The 12,590-nt window shown below is 58.0% G+C and overlaps 1 protein-coding gene across 16 annotated transcripts in view; it reads left to right on the top strand.

Annotated features, from left to right (window-relative positions):
• Window positions 1–12,590, top strand: part of RET (ret proto-oncogene) — a gene marked incomplete at both ends in the record, with an annotated part of 58,868 nt that overhangs the window by 40,672 nt on the left and 5,606 nt on the right. For 12 of the 16 annotated variants that reach the window (XM_082853880.1, XM_082853879.1, XM_082853877.1 and 9 more), the window contains 8 exons: window positions 1,195–1,305; window positions 1,881–2,003; window positions 3,633–3,889; window positions 6,534–6,681; window positions 8,140–8,247; window positions 9,326–9,540; window positions 9,624–9,746; window positions 11,970–12,040. In XM_082853880.1, the coding sequence (XP_082710006.1) occupies window positions 1,195–1,305; window positions 1,881–2,003; window positions 3,633–3,889; window positions 6,534–6,681; window positions 8,140–8,247; window positions 9,326–9,540; window positions 9,624–9,746; window positions 11,970–12,040 (1,156 nt within the window). The remainder of the gene's footprint in view (window positions 1–1,194; window positions 1,306–1,880; window positions 2,004–3,632; window positions 3,890–6,533; window positions 6,682–8,139; window positions 8,248–9,325; window positions 9,541–9,623; window positions 9,747–11,969; window positions 12,041–12,590) is intronic. The other 4 variants (XM_082853882.1, XM_082853876.1, XM_082853878.1 and 1 more) reach the window with 2 other exon arrangements.

The raw sequence follows: 12,590 nt of genomic DNA, 5'->3' as shown, positions 1-12,590 counted from the left end.
TGTTAGTTTCAGGTGCACAGTATAGTGAGTCAGTTATACACATACACGCATCTATTCTTTTCCAAATTCTTTTCCTGATTAGGTTGTATGTAATATTGAGCAGAGTTCCCTGTGCTCTACAGTAGGTCCTTGTTGGTTATCCATTTAAAATATAGCAGAGTGTACATGTCAATCCCAAACTCCCTAACTATCCCTCCCCCTAACCTTCCCCCATTCCCCCTCTGCTTTTATTTTTTTTTATTTCTTATAAATTTATTTTATTTTATTTATTTATTTTTGGCTGCATTGGGTCTTCGTTGCTGTGCACGGGCTTTTCTCTAGTTGTGGCAAGCAGGGGCTACTCTTCGTTGTGGTATGCGGGCTTCTCACTGCGGTGGCTTCTCTTGTTGCAGAGCACGGGCTCTAGGCACACAAGCATCAGTAGTTGTGGCACATGGGCTCAGTAGTTGTGGCTCGTGGGCTCTAGAGTGCAGGCTCAGTAGTTACGGCACACGGGCTTAGTTGTTCTGCGGCATGTGGGAGCTTCCCGGACCAGGGCTCGAACCCGTGTCCCCTGCACTGGTAGGCGGATTCTTAACCACTGCGCCACCAGGGAAGCCCTCACCCACTGCTTTTAGACACATAGTTCACAGACCCTTTTCAAAGATCCAAAAGGTGGATGAGTATAAGGTAGGTTATACTGTGCACATCATTCATAGTTGGCTTTAGTTCATAAAAACACAAACCTTAAAAAAAATTCAAAATATCCAAAACAATCTTCAGAGAAGCTCTACCTGGGAGATCCCAGCCCAGGGAGCGTGGCCTTAAGCAGATGGGGCCTGCACATCCTTGGGCTTAGCCCACTGCTGGCTCCAAGCCTCGCCCACCGGTGTGAGGGTCCCGCTCATGGTACCGCCTTGAGAGGGTCCCAGCTTGTCTGGTCTCTTCTGGCCTCCTTGATGTGAGCCCGGGCACAGCCCTGGGACTGCCCAGCCCTCACTGCCTGGGCTTCCCTGTACACCCCGGACCCCCAAGCTCTCCCCAGGGATGGGCTCCACGTGTGGTTTTTCTCGGCTCAGGCCTCGGTTTGCTTCTCCTTGCGGGGGGCGGTGCAGGCTTGGCCTGGGAGGCCCTGGGGTGCGGCCCTCCCGGCTCTGGCAGTCTGACCAGGATGGGTGCTCCCTTGTGGTAGTAACTGCCTGCTGTGTGCCATAGGGATCACCAGGAACTTCTCCACCTGCTCCCCCAGCATCAAGACCTGCCCCGACGGCCACTGTGACGCCGTGGAAAGCAGAGACGCCAACATCTGCCCCCAGGACTGCCTCCGTAAGCACTGAGCCTGCGCGTGCACCTGAGGAAGGGCAGGGCCTGGGAAGGGGGTGTAGGTAGCAAGCTGAAGGGGCTCGGACTCCCACCTGCACTTCAGCCAGGCCAGCCGACTTCCTGGGTTGCATGTGCTGAGCCTTTTTCTAACATTTCATTTGAACAAAGGGCTCTCCTCCCCCAAGACTAGCGCCTGCTGGCCTGACCCACCCTCTCCAGTGTTGTCCTGGCCGACTCACGGGGGTGCAGCGCCCTGTCCCCCATTCCGCTGGCTCCAGGCTGCCCCTGCTGCCCGTGCTCTGCTTCTGAAAAGTAACCATGTGTGGACCTCAGCAAGGGCCCTGGGCAGCCTGTGGGTTCCTCCTCGCGCCCGCTGTGGCCAGGGGACTGATTCAGGGGCCTGTCGTGCTGAGACTCCTGCCTGGGTGACACAGACTTCTGAGCTCACCGCGCTCCCTGGGCCTGAGAGTGCTGACATCAGGTGGGGAGGGGCCTCTCACGCTCCTGTCTGGGTGGTCTGGCTGGTCAGGTCCCCCCGAGGCTGAGTGGGCTGCTGAGTGAGTTGTGTCCATCATCAGGGGGCGGCAGCATCATTGGTGGGCACGAGCCTGGGGAGCGCCGGGGGATTAAAGCCGGCTTCGGTATCTGCAACTGCTTCCCGGAGGAGAAGAAGTGTTTCTGCGAGCCAGAAGACAGCCAAGGTGAGCTGGCTGGGGCCACGCGGGCAGGGATCCCCGCGCCTCCCTGAGCCCCGAGGAGCGAGGGAGGAAATTGCAGGAAGGCGCAGAAACCCAGGAGACCTTTTTCCTTCCCTCAGGGTCTTGGTTCCCCCATCAGTGCAGACTGGTAGCTGGGTCAGGGCCTCTAAGACTGCCTTCTGGCCTGAAGTTTGGTGGTGTTTTGGGGGTTTTTTTGGCGTGCTTGCAGGATCTTAGTTCCCCAGCCAGGGAATTTTTTTTTTTTTAACATCTTTATTGGAGTACAATTGCTTTACAATGGTGTGTTAATTTCTGCTTTATAACAAGGTGAATCAGCTATACACGTATCCCCACATCCCCTCCCTCTTCCGTCTCCCTCCCACCCTCCCTATCCCACCCCTCTAGGTGGTCACAAAGCACCGAGCTGATCTCCCTGTGCTATGTGGCTGCTTCCCACTAGCTATCTGTTTTACATTTGGTAGTGTATGTATGTCCATGCCACTCTCTCACTTCTTCCCAGCTTACCCTTCCCCCTCCCCATGTCCTCAAGTCCATTCTCTACGTCTGTGTCTTTATTCCTCTCCTGCCCCTAGGTTCTTCAGAACCTTTTTTTGTTTGTTTTTTTAGATGCCATATATGTGTGTTAGCATGCGGTATTTGTTTTTCTCTTTCTGACTTACTTCACTCTGTATGACAGACTCTAGGTCCGTGCACCTCACTACAAATAACTCAATATCGTTCCTTTTTATGGCTGAGTAATATTCCATGGTATGTATGTGCCACATCTTTATCCATTCATCTGTCGATGGACACTTAGGTTGCTTCCATTTCCAGCCAGGGATTATAGAACCCGTACCCTTGGCAGTGAAAGCACAGATCCCTAACCACTGAATCACCAGGGAACTCCCTGGCCCAAAGTTCTGTGGTAAGGGTTGGGCTGGAAAATTATTTCTTTCACCAGATAACTCAGTGTCTGCTCGGACTGTCGCTGTGCAGGGCCTTTGCTGGGCCCATGGCATTGGCCAAATGGGTCCCCATCCTCCTAGCCAGAGCCTCTAGGTGCTTCTTCTGGGACAGCAGGTGCCCCACTGAGCACATGCGGATGTGCTGAGCCCAGGGATGCTTTTCTGGTATTTGGGTTGTTATTGCACAGCCCTAGGTCCTGGGCCAGTTTTCTTTCCTCCTTCCTTTATACTGACTATAAAGAAAATACAAAAGACATCAGGAACACAGGGGAAGAGCTGCACCTCCCCACCAGTGCCCCTGGGCCTCTGGCTTCAGTGCAGCATTCTAGGGTGGGTGGGTGCAGGTGTGCATGATGTCCGTTGTGTGACCTTAGGCAGGCTGCTTATAAACTCTCATTCCTTCTGGAAAAGGGTGGTAACAGTCTCCAACAGCAAGAACGTACAGAACAGTTCCTCCTGTGGGCCGCTTCTGTTGGAGGGTTGGCAATTACTCTCAGACCTTCACACAAGCAGTGCTCTCCAGGATGCTCAAAGCTGGTCACAGCAGACACTTCCCGGCTATCCTGGGCGTGGGGGGCTGGAGAGCTGCTCTGTACCAGCTCCTGAGGGTATTTGGGGTCCCCCTCCCGGGGTGTCATCTCTCACGGCCCACCCCTGCTGCCCGCAGACCCTCTGTGTGACGAGCTTTGCCGCACAGTGATCGCGGCAGCCGTGCTCTTCTCCTTCATCATGTCCGTGCTGCTGTCCACCTTCTGCATCCACCGCTACCACAAGAACGCCCACAAGCCACCCATCGCCTCAGCTGAGATGACCTTCCGCCGGCCTGCCCAGGCCTTTCCGGTCAGCTACTCCTCATCCAGTGCCCGCCGGCCCTCGCTGGACTCCGTGGAGAACCAGGTCTCTGTGCACACCTTCAAGATCCCGGTGAGGTTCCCCGTGTGGCCTCGGGGCTGGGGAGGCAGCCGCCCCCGGGGGGAGGGGGCCTGCAGGTGGCGCCGGGCCTCTGGTCTCGGGCAGCTGGGAGGGGAGGAGGGGACGGGTCACCTGGGGCTAATACGTTCTCACCCACCGGGAGGACACCCTGAGCATTCCAACAGCCCCCTGTCTTCACTGAGCGGCCTTCCAGGGAGCGGCGGAGAGCGTGGAGCAGGGTGGAGAATGATGGGTGCTGATTTATATGGACTGAGATCTGGGCCGTTAGGATACGGGGAGAGTGGGCCGTGCTGAACCTGACCGGGAGCTATCCTGCAGATGCTCCAAGCGCTGGGAGGAGGAAGGCTTGGGGGAGGCGCTGAGGAGGACCGTGGATTTTATTCTCAGAGGGTGGGACCCCTGGGGGTGGGGCCCATGTTCTGCCTTCATTTCCGCAGGCCGCTCTGTTGGGAGTCTGTGGGGTGGGAGCCCCGTGATGAGGCACTGTCTTCATCCAGGCAAGAGAGGCTGGCAGGCGGGGGCTTGGTCAGGGTGGCAGCAGCAGAGAGGGGAGTCTGTCTCTGGCCCCGAGGGAGGGGGCACTGAGGGGCCTCTAGGGCACCTGCGGGGGAGCCTGGCCAGGGCCTGTGGCTGGCCGGTCGATGAAGAGTGCCACCCAGAGCCAGCAGGCTTCCCGAGCCCCTCCTGCATGGCAGGGCCTGGGCCTGCGGTCAGCGTGTGCGCATCAGACACCACCCCGACCTGGCCAGGCCACTCCTCTGCCTGCCGTGCCCTTCAGTGTGCTTGCTGGGAGCGCCCAAGTTGCTGGCAGCCGGGTGCTGGGAGGGGCTGAGGGAGGTGGCCAGAGCCGAGGGTGCGTGGGAACAGAAGTTCCCCCCACGAGGCTGGGTAGGGAGCGTTGCGCCGTGTGCAGGAAGCTCGGCACCCGGGGGCCACCGTCCGCAGCCCAGGGTAGGAGGTAGCCAGGATTCATAGGAGGTGCCACCCAAGGGGTGCTGGCCCCTCGGTGAGGGTCTGGGCCGTGAGGGCTATTCCCTGACGTGGTGGCCACAGAGGCCTCCCTCCTGACTTCCCTAGTTCCCATCGCTCCGCAGGTGGGGTTCTCCAGCCCCAGCGGCATCTCAGCCTCCACAGCAGGCGTGTGGGACGAGCCGTTTGATTCCTTTAAATGCCCTGGCGGTTTGGGGCTGAGGCGCACGGTGAGAGTGGTGCTGGAAGGTGCATGCGCAGGGGGAACTCCTCCGCAAAAACCACCCTCGGCCCGTGTTGCCTCCAGCCCAGAGCCCAGAGCAACTCAGAGCCGGGCCCAAGGTCCGGGGGCCCCACTGACCAGCTCCGAGGTCTTCGATGTGCTACGCAATCTTTTGGCCTTTGTTTTGTCTCATGTAAAGTGGGGGGAATGGTTTTTGACATTTTTAAGAGGATTAAATCAGTGATATCCACCTTAGCGCAGTGTCTGTGAGCAGTAAACTGTTATCCAGTGCAGTGTGGACACCAGGGCGGTGGTGACCGTGTTGTCAGCACTGACCCTGACTAATGGGTTCTTGGGGAACCTGAGATACCAGGACGCCCGGGAACTGGCTGGAAGGCGCCCCTGGCCATGGTGCTGAGAGGAGACTGCCTTGCTCCCAGATGTCAGAACACAAGGCTCTGTTCACTGGGGGGCATTGCGTCCCCAGTGGTGTCATCTCCGTGTGTTAGGCGAGCCTGGCAGGGCACGGCGTAAACAGCACCTGAAGCCACACCCACTCGCCACCCAGTTGCAGCGAGGCTTGGGGTAAAGGATGCCCAGTGCTGGCACAGGAGGGCAGGTTCCAGACTGGATTCAGCATCCCCAGAATTCAAGTACATGAGCCGGGCTGGGGGTCTGGGAAGCTGCCCTGGTGCGGTCTTGAGTGGGCATGGTATGTGGATGGGACTTCGGTGGGGAGGCAGGGGGGTGCAGGTTCAGGGTAACGACTGGGCCTATGGGAGGAGCAGGCTTTTCCACGCGTTGGGGTGGAGGTTCCCGAGGAACATAGTGGCACCTTTCCAGGGGCTGCCACACAGGGAAGGTGTCCTTGACACTCCCACCATTAGCCAGGGGTCCTGGGCTGGCTGGTAGGCAACTTGGGCCACTGGTGCCAGTTCGGTTCTCTTGGGAGTCCTGGGGGGGTCTCTGGAAAGGGCACCTGAAGATCTGGGCTGCTGGCCAGTCAGTGCCTTGTGGCCTGGTGTCCAAAGCGGAGGCGGTGCTGAGCGGCTTGGGTCTGACTCCCAGGGAAGAGGCCATGCTCCCCTGTGAGCACCTGTGGGTGCTGAGTAAGCCCCGAATCCCTCATTGGACAGACAAGGACATGGGCCTGGGTGGCACAGGGCATCTTCAGTAGACAGGGGCCAGCAAGGGTACGGACATGACGGAGTCCAGGCTGGTTTGTGGCAACACCTGCCTTCCCGTGCGGGAGACACATCATGTCACGGCACCTCAGGGCCTGACTGTGGGGTCCTGCCCTTGTACATGGTGACTATCACGGGCTGGTTCAGGTGACGGTCAGTTGTCTGCACACTGGAGCTGTCCACCAGATCTTGCCTTCTTTCTTTTCTCACCATCTTTCTTCCCTCTCTTCTTGTCTCCCTTCCTTCACACCCAACCTAGGAGGATCCAAAGTGGGAATTCCCTCGGAAGAACTTGGTTCTTGGAAAAACTCTGGGAGAAGGAGAATTTGGAAAAGTGGTCAAGGCAACGGCCTTCCGGCTGAAAGGCAAAGCAGGGTACACGACTGTGGCTGTAAAGATGCTGAAAGGTATCTGTCCAGGCAGTACACAATGATGGTTCTGCCACGCACACCTGCGGGCGCCCCAAGGGATGGGTGAAGCCACGCGACAGCCAGGGTTCTGGCAGCTGGCCTGCTGCCTCCTGAAGAGGCCCCCCCCGTTGCTCTTCCTGAGTGGCTGCAGTCTGGGGATCCCCACCATGGATGATGTGGGCTGGCGTGGTCCCTGGAGAAGCAGGGTGAGGATATTCCTCCCTTGGAAGGTTCTGGAGTGGTGCTACTTCTGTACCAGTGTTGGGTAAAGATCCGAGTTTAAATTAAAAGCCCTTTGGGTTTTGGACTGACAGCTCTCCCCAACCCAGTCTGCTGCATTCATTTCTCTCAGCCAAGCATCCACCAGAGTCCTGGTGAAGAGACCACCTGTAAGGACCAGTCCCTGCCCCCTAGGGCCCTGCCTTGCCCAATCCCCACTGGTCCTCAGCGGGTCTGCCCCGCCCCAGGCTTGCCGCAAGCTAGGCATCCTCACTGGAGTTTCTCAGCAGAGACTGGGCACAGCCAGGCTCTGGCCCAGGTGGACCGACTGAGGGCCCAGCGGCCGTGCAGTGGACACAGTCGACTGCTGCACACGTGGGTTCAGCAGTCGGGGGGCCGTGCAGTGGAGAGTGCTTCTGGATACTTGCCCAGGCCCTCAGACTGGGGTCGCCCCTTGCCCATGAGATCCCAGGCCCTAAGGGGCACAGTGAGACTGGCCCTGGGTCACCTACATGTGGTCCAGAGAGTCCCAGTGCCCCATCTCCCAGCTGTCTTCTCATCTCCAGACAAGTCTGCACCCAGAGGAGGTGACACAGCTGGGCAGTGGGCTGTGGGACCACCAACCCAGGAGAACTGGGTAGCCACAGCTTTTGTCTCAGAATACCTCCACACCCAAGCTTCTGGTGGGAGCCCGAGCATGCTCTGTCCACCCTTGGGACACGCGTGCTCAGCGTGGCTGGAGGGCTTCTGTGATGTCTGGCGGTCTTCACCTTTCTGCAGGGCCTCACCCGCCACTGTTGAGCGCTTGGTCAGCAGGTGTTTGGGGACAACAGGGAGTCCCTTTACTTTCCCAGAAGGGTTAACGAGGGGGTCTCTGTGCACCACTGTCTTTGAAAGATGGTGATTGCAGGGAAATAATGCCATTTGTGCATACAGCCCAGCCCTGGGAGGCTTTCCATGGAAAGATCTGCTCGTGTGGAAGTGTGCTTCTCGGGTTCTTACTCCCCGGAGGCACACGAGGCTGCTGTTGACCCTCCCACGGGCTGAGAGTAGCTCCAAGCAGTGGGACCCTTGCAGGCCTCGTCTGAACCTGGGTAGGATGTCTCTGAAGGGGATAATGGGTCTGTGCAGACCGCCCCCCACCCCCGCGCTGTGGGTGCCGTGACCCAGCAGGGCTGCAGAAGGGGCTAACAGAAGGGACTGCTTTGCAACCTGCTGTGTTTATGTGCATTTCAGAGAACGCCTCGGCGAGCGAGCTGCGGGACCTGCTGTCAGAGTTCAACCTCCTGACGCAGGTCAGCCACCCGCAAGTCATCAAGCTATACGGGGCCTGCAGCCAGGACGGTAAGGCCAGCCAGGGACGAGCAGCCACCAGGCGCAGGCCAGGGGGCTCTGGGCCGCTCCATTCTGCCTCCTTCCCCTTCCCCATCCTTTCCTCCTTGGGCGCCTGTTCTCTCTTCTCCCGGAAGCAGGGTCTCTGGCTCCTGCCTGGAGCTTGCGTGTCAGTGAGAGGGCCGGAAGGGGTGCAGCAGGAGTGCTTGTGTGAGGCCTTCCCCGCAGTGTGTTTCCTGGGCCTGCCAGGGCTGCCATGAGGTCTCTGGGGACATCCTGGTTGTCAGCCCCCTGCTCCAGGCAGAGCCCCCAAGGCAGGGAGCTCCAGAAATGAGCACTGCCTCCTGGGCACGGGGAACCAGACATGCCATAAGCTCCGGGTGACCCCAACCCCAGCCCTCCAAAAGCATCCTGCTCTGCTGGTTTTCCAAACCTGCTGTATCACCCAAGGGACCTCCCACTGTATGTGTGTGTGTGTGTGTATGTGTGTGTATGTGTGTGTGTGTGTGTGTGTGTGTGTTTGGGGTGTGAGGGAGACGGGGCTGACAGGGAGAGGGCAGCAGGGACACTGGTCAGAGCCAGCAGAACTCAGGGCTGGGCCTCGGGCAGGACTGCAGCCCAGAGCTGCTGAGAGCAGACAGGAGCAGGAAGCAGGTGGCCACGGGCAGATCCAGACCCTGCCTCTGTCAGCCGTCCCCAGGCCATGCTGTGGCAGGACCGAGGATGCAGAAAGGCCTGACATCCTAGCAGCAGGGGGTGCCTCCCAGGACAGTCCTGAATGTAGTGACCGGCTGCCTGGGGCACCCAGGGAAGAGGTCACGCTCGACCACCCAGGCAGCTGGCTTTGGCATGGCCCCCGCAAGGCGGAGAGCCAGTGATGTGAGAGTGAGCTGGAGCTTAAGTCCTCAGGCTGCCAGAACGCAGGCACTTGCCCCCCAGAGCAGGGCTGGGTCTGTCTGCCCGGGTGCAGAGCCTGCCCAGGGGCCCTGCGGCCTGGCCCGTGCTCTGGGAAGCAGTTGCCCAGAGCTGGCCTGACTTGGCCTGCCCGGGGCACTACAGGCAGCCAGCCCACAGCCCCCTCTGCCCCCAGGGCCGCTGCTCCTCATTGTGGAGTATGCCAAGTACGGCTCCCTGCGGGGCTTCCTCCGAGAGAGCCGCAAGGCGGGGCCCGGCTACGTGGGCAGCAGAGACAGCCGCAACTCCAGCTACCTGGACAACCCGGAGGAGCGGGCCCTGACCATGGGCGACCTCATCTCCTTCGCCTGGCAGATCTCGCGGGGGATGCAGTACCTGGCCGAGATGAAGGTGTGTGCCGTCCCAGCCCTGCCCTCCCCTCCGCCTGCCATGGGCCCGGGTGTCAGGGGTCCCTGCCGTTGTCGCCCTTGCAGCTCGTCCATCGGGACTTGGCAGCCAGAAACGTCCTAGTAGCCGAGGGGCGCAGGATGAAGATCTCGGATTTTGGTCTGTCCCGAGATGTTTATGAAGAGGATTCCTACGTGAAGAGGAGCAAGGTACCGGGTCCTGGGGCTCCCGGGCTGGGTGTGGGCAACCGTCAGGGTACCCACAGGGCAGGGGCAAGATTTTTATCTGGAGAAGATAAAGCAGGTTTTTAGAGTATAAATTTCCAGCCCTCATCCCTAAACCCTTCCCCAGTCCTGGGTCCCCAGAGACCCAGCTCAGGACTCAGCCCCAAGTCTGTTTCTTCTCTTCCTCAGGGCCACACGTGGTCTTGCAGAGCTGCCCACTGGGTAGTGGGGACCCTGCAGCTTCTCTCGCTTTTGATCACTGTCCTTTTTGAAGGTCACCTAACACTGCAGAAATAACAACCTTCTTCTCTGCAGTTGTTCCTCTTGATCCTACAGGGCGAAGGTCACTGTTTCCTTTAGTCCTTTGCTTAGAGGAGAGCAATGAAATAAACCCAAGCTTGCTATTCATTCCTTGCAGAAGGGAATGAATCGCTTTACAGGTGGGGATTCTCCTGGGACGAGGGCCTGGGAACCCCTGCCTAAGAGAGTTTGGAAGATGCACCAGGAGGCCCTGGAGACAGGGTCTGGAGTCACAATGTAGGGATTTCAGAAGCTTTTTCCGAGTCACTGAAACAGGTGGTCAGGGCCCCTTCTCGGGAAATCTGGTTCCCTGGCGCGGTCCAGTTCTCTGTGGCATTGGTCTTGACCCTCTAGTTCTGTTGCCCTCTCAGCCCCTCTCCTGCAGCCTCCCTGTGACAGACTGGACAGGGCCAGCTCACGGGTACCTTCAAGACACTCAGCTAGCCTGGCATTCAGAACATACGCTGCTCAAAAAGAAAACCACAGAAAGTGACGGCATACACCTCAGCTTTGCTCTGAGGGTCAGGAGAAGACCTGGTGTTGCCAGGGGCCGTGAGGGTGTTGTTTAATTTCTTCTGGGGTGTCTGTTGTGACAGCACATCTCAGAAGTGCTGAAGGGGAAGTGGAGAGGGGCTGCTCCCTGCCCTGTGGAGGGTGGTGGACAGAGCTTTCCTGTTGACACATAGGTCCTCAGGAAGGCCCCGTGTCATGAAGCAAGAAGCACAATGTGGCCAAGCACGTCCCCCAGGAGCACAGGCTATAGGCAGCATTGTTAGGAACACACCCCCCCGAAACAGTCACACTTCATTAAGGATATAAATCCTAAAGACAATTTTTTTTAATTTATTTATTTTTTATTTTTGGCTGCGCTGGGTTTTCGTTGCTGTGTGCGGACTTTCTCTATTTGCGGCGAGTGGGGACTACTCTTCATCGCAGCCCGTGGGCTTCTCATTGCAGTGGCTTCTCTTTTTGCGGAGCATGGGTTCTAGGTGCGTGGGCTCAGTAGCTGTGGCTCGCGGGCTCTAGAGCGCAGGCTCAGTAGTTGCGGTTCACAGGCTTCATTGCACTGCGGCATGTGGGATCTTCCCGGACCAGGCTCAATGTCCCCTGCATTGGGAGGCGGATTCCTAACCACTGCACCACCAGGAAAGCCCAAGAATACTTTTTTAAAAAAGAATTATAGTAAACGTTGCATTGAAGTCTAATGCATGCCTTTTAAAAAAAAAATTGATTTGTGCCTTAAGGCTGACCTATTTGTACTGAAAAGCTATTTCTCGAGTTGCATTAGAAAGGATTTGTTAGGTCTGACCCCAGCACCTCTGTGGTAGGGGGCACTCTTTCAGAGGATGCTGAAAGGGCCCTGGGATAAAATAAGAGGTGAAAACCAGCCCGAAGGCACACACACTGATTTCTTCCCTCAGAGCTTCTCAGAAGAGCCTTTAGTGTGTTTGTTTGCATCCGAAGTCCCCAAGATGGAAAATGCTGGATGTCAGTTTCCCAAACTCGTTCACCCTCAGAAATCAAGGGAGACGTCGCTGCATGGTATTCCTGGCCCACCCACTGGGCGGCAGCAGCCAGGGAAGCGGCCATAGGGGGACGTGGCTTGTGCTCAATATCAACTTCTTGGGTTTCTTCTCAACAGGGCTGTGGTGCGTGACAGGCACACGTTGTGTAGATGTAGGCAGGCCAGCTGACTCCCTCTGATGTGTCAGCCAAGCCTGGGAGGGCCAGGCTGGGGCTCCGGCCCCTGCGAGGCACCAATCCTGTACCCAGGAACACTCTGGTGTCATTACTCAGCATCCCCTCAGAGCTGGAAGAGCCTGGGACGTGGCCCCCCTTCCCCCCACCCGCCGCCAGTTCCCAGGATGTCAGAGCTACGTTAATGCCTTGCTTTCACACCCTCTTTAGGGTCGGATCCCAGTCAAGTGGATGGCCATCGAGTCCCTCTTCGATCACATCTACACCACCCAGAGTGATGTGTGAGTGGGTGTTGCCTTCCCGGGAGCGGGGGAGGTTACACGTGTATAGGGCCATGCCGCCTGTCTCAGCACCTCCACTGGGGAACAGTGCTGGCCCTGAGCGCCTGTCAGCTCATGCCAACCATCCAGAGTAAACCCTCCAAGCTGCCGGGGCTTTGTGTATTCCCTCAGCAATTGGCGAGGGCCCAGGCAGTAATTCTGAAAGCTGCTTCTTTCAGAGCGTAAGGGTGGAGTGTAAGGGTGTGAGCCATAGCTGCAGACCCCCTCGCCTCCCTCCCTCTCCCCTCCCCTCTCCTCTCTGGGTGTCTCTGACACACAGGCTCAGCCAAACAGTTCCCCTCCTATGGGCCTGAGCACAGGCTGGGCTCAAGCAGGTCCCTGGGGACTGGTCCCCGCCCATAGGCAGGGGTGGTCTTGAGTGAGTTTCTAGGCAGGTGCCCCAAACTACTCCAAGTTGGGGACCAAAACTCAGTCTTCCAGGTCCAATTACATTTTTTTTTTTTTTTTTTTGGCTGTACGCGGGCCTCTCACTGTTGTAGCCTCTCCTGTT

The sequence above is a fragment of the Leucopleurus acutus genome (assembly GCF_964270905.1).
Source record: "Leucopleurus acutus genome assembly, chromosome: 14".
NCBI lineage: Eukaryota > Metazoa > Chordata > Mammalia > Artiodactyla > Delphinidae > Leucopleurus > Leucopleurus acutus.
Note: the sequence above shows the minus strand (reverse complement) of the source record. Positions and strands in the feature narration are given on the sequence as shown.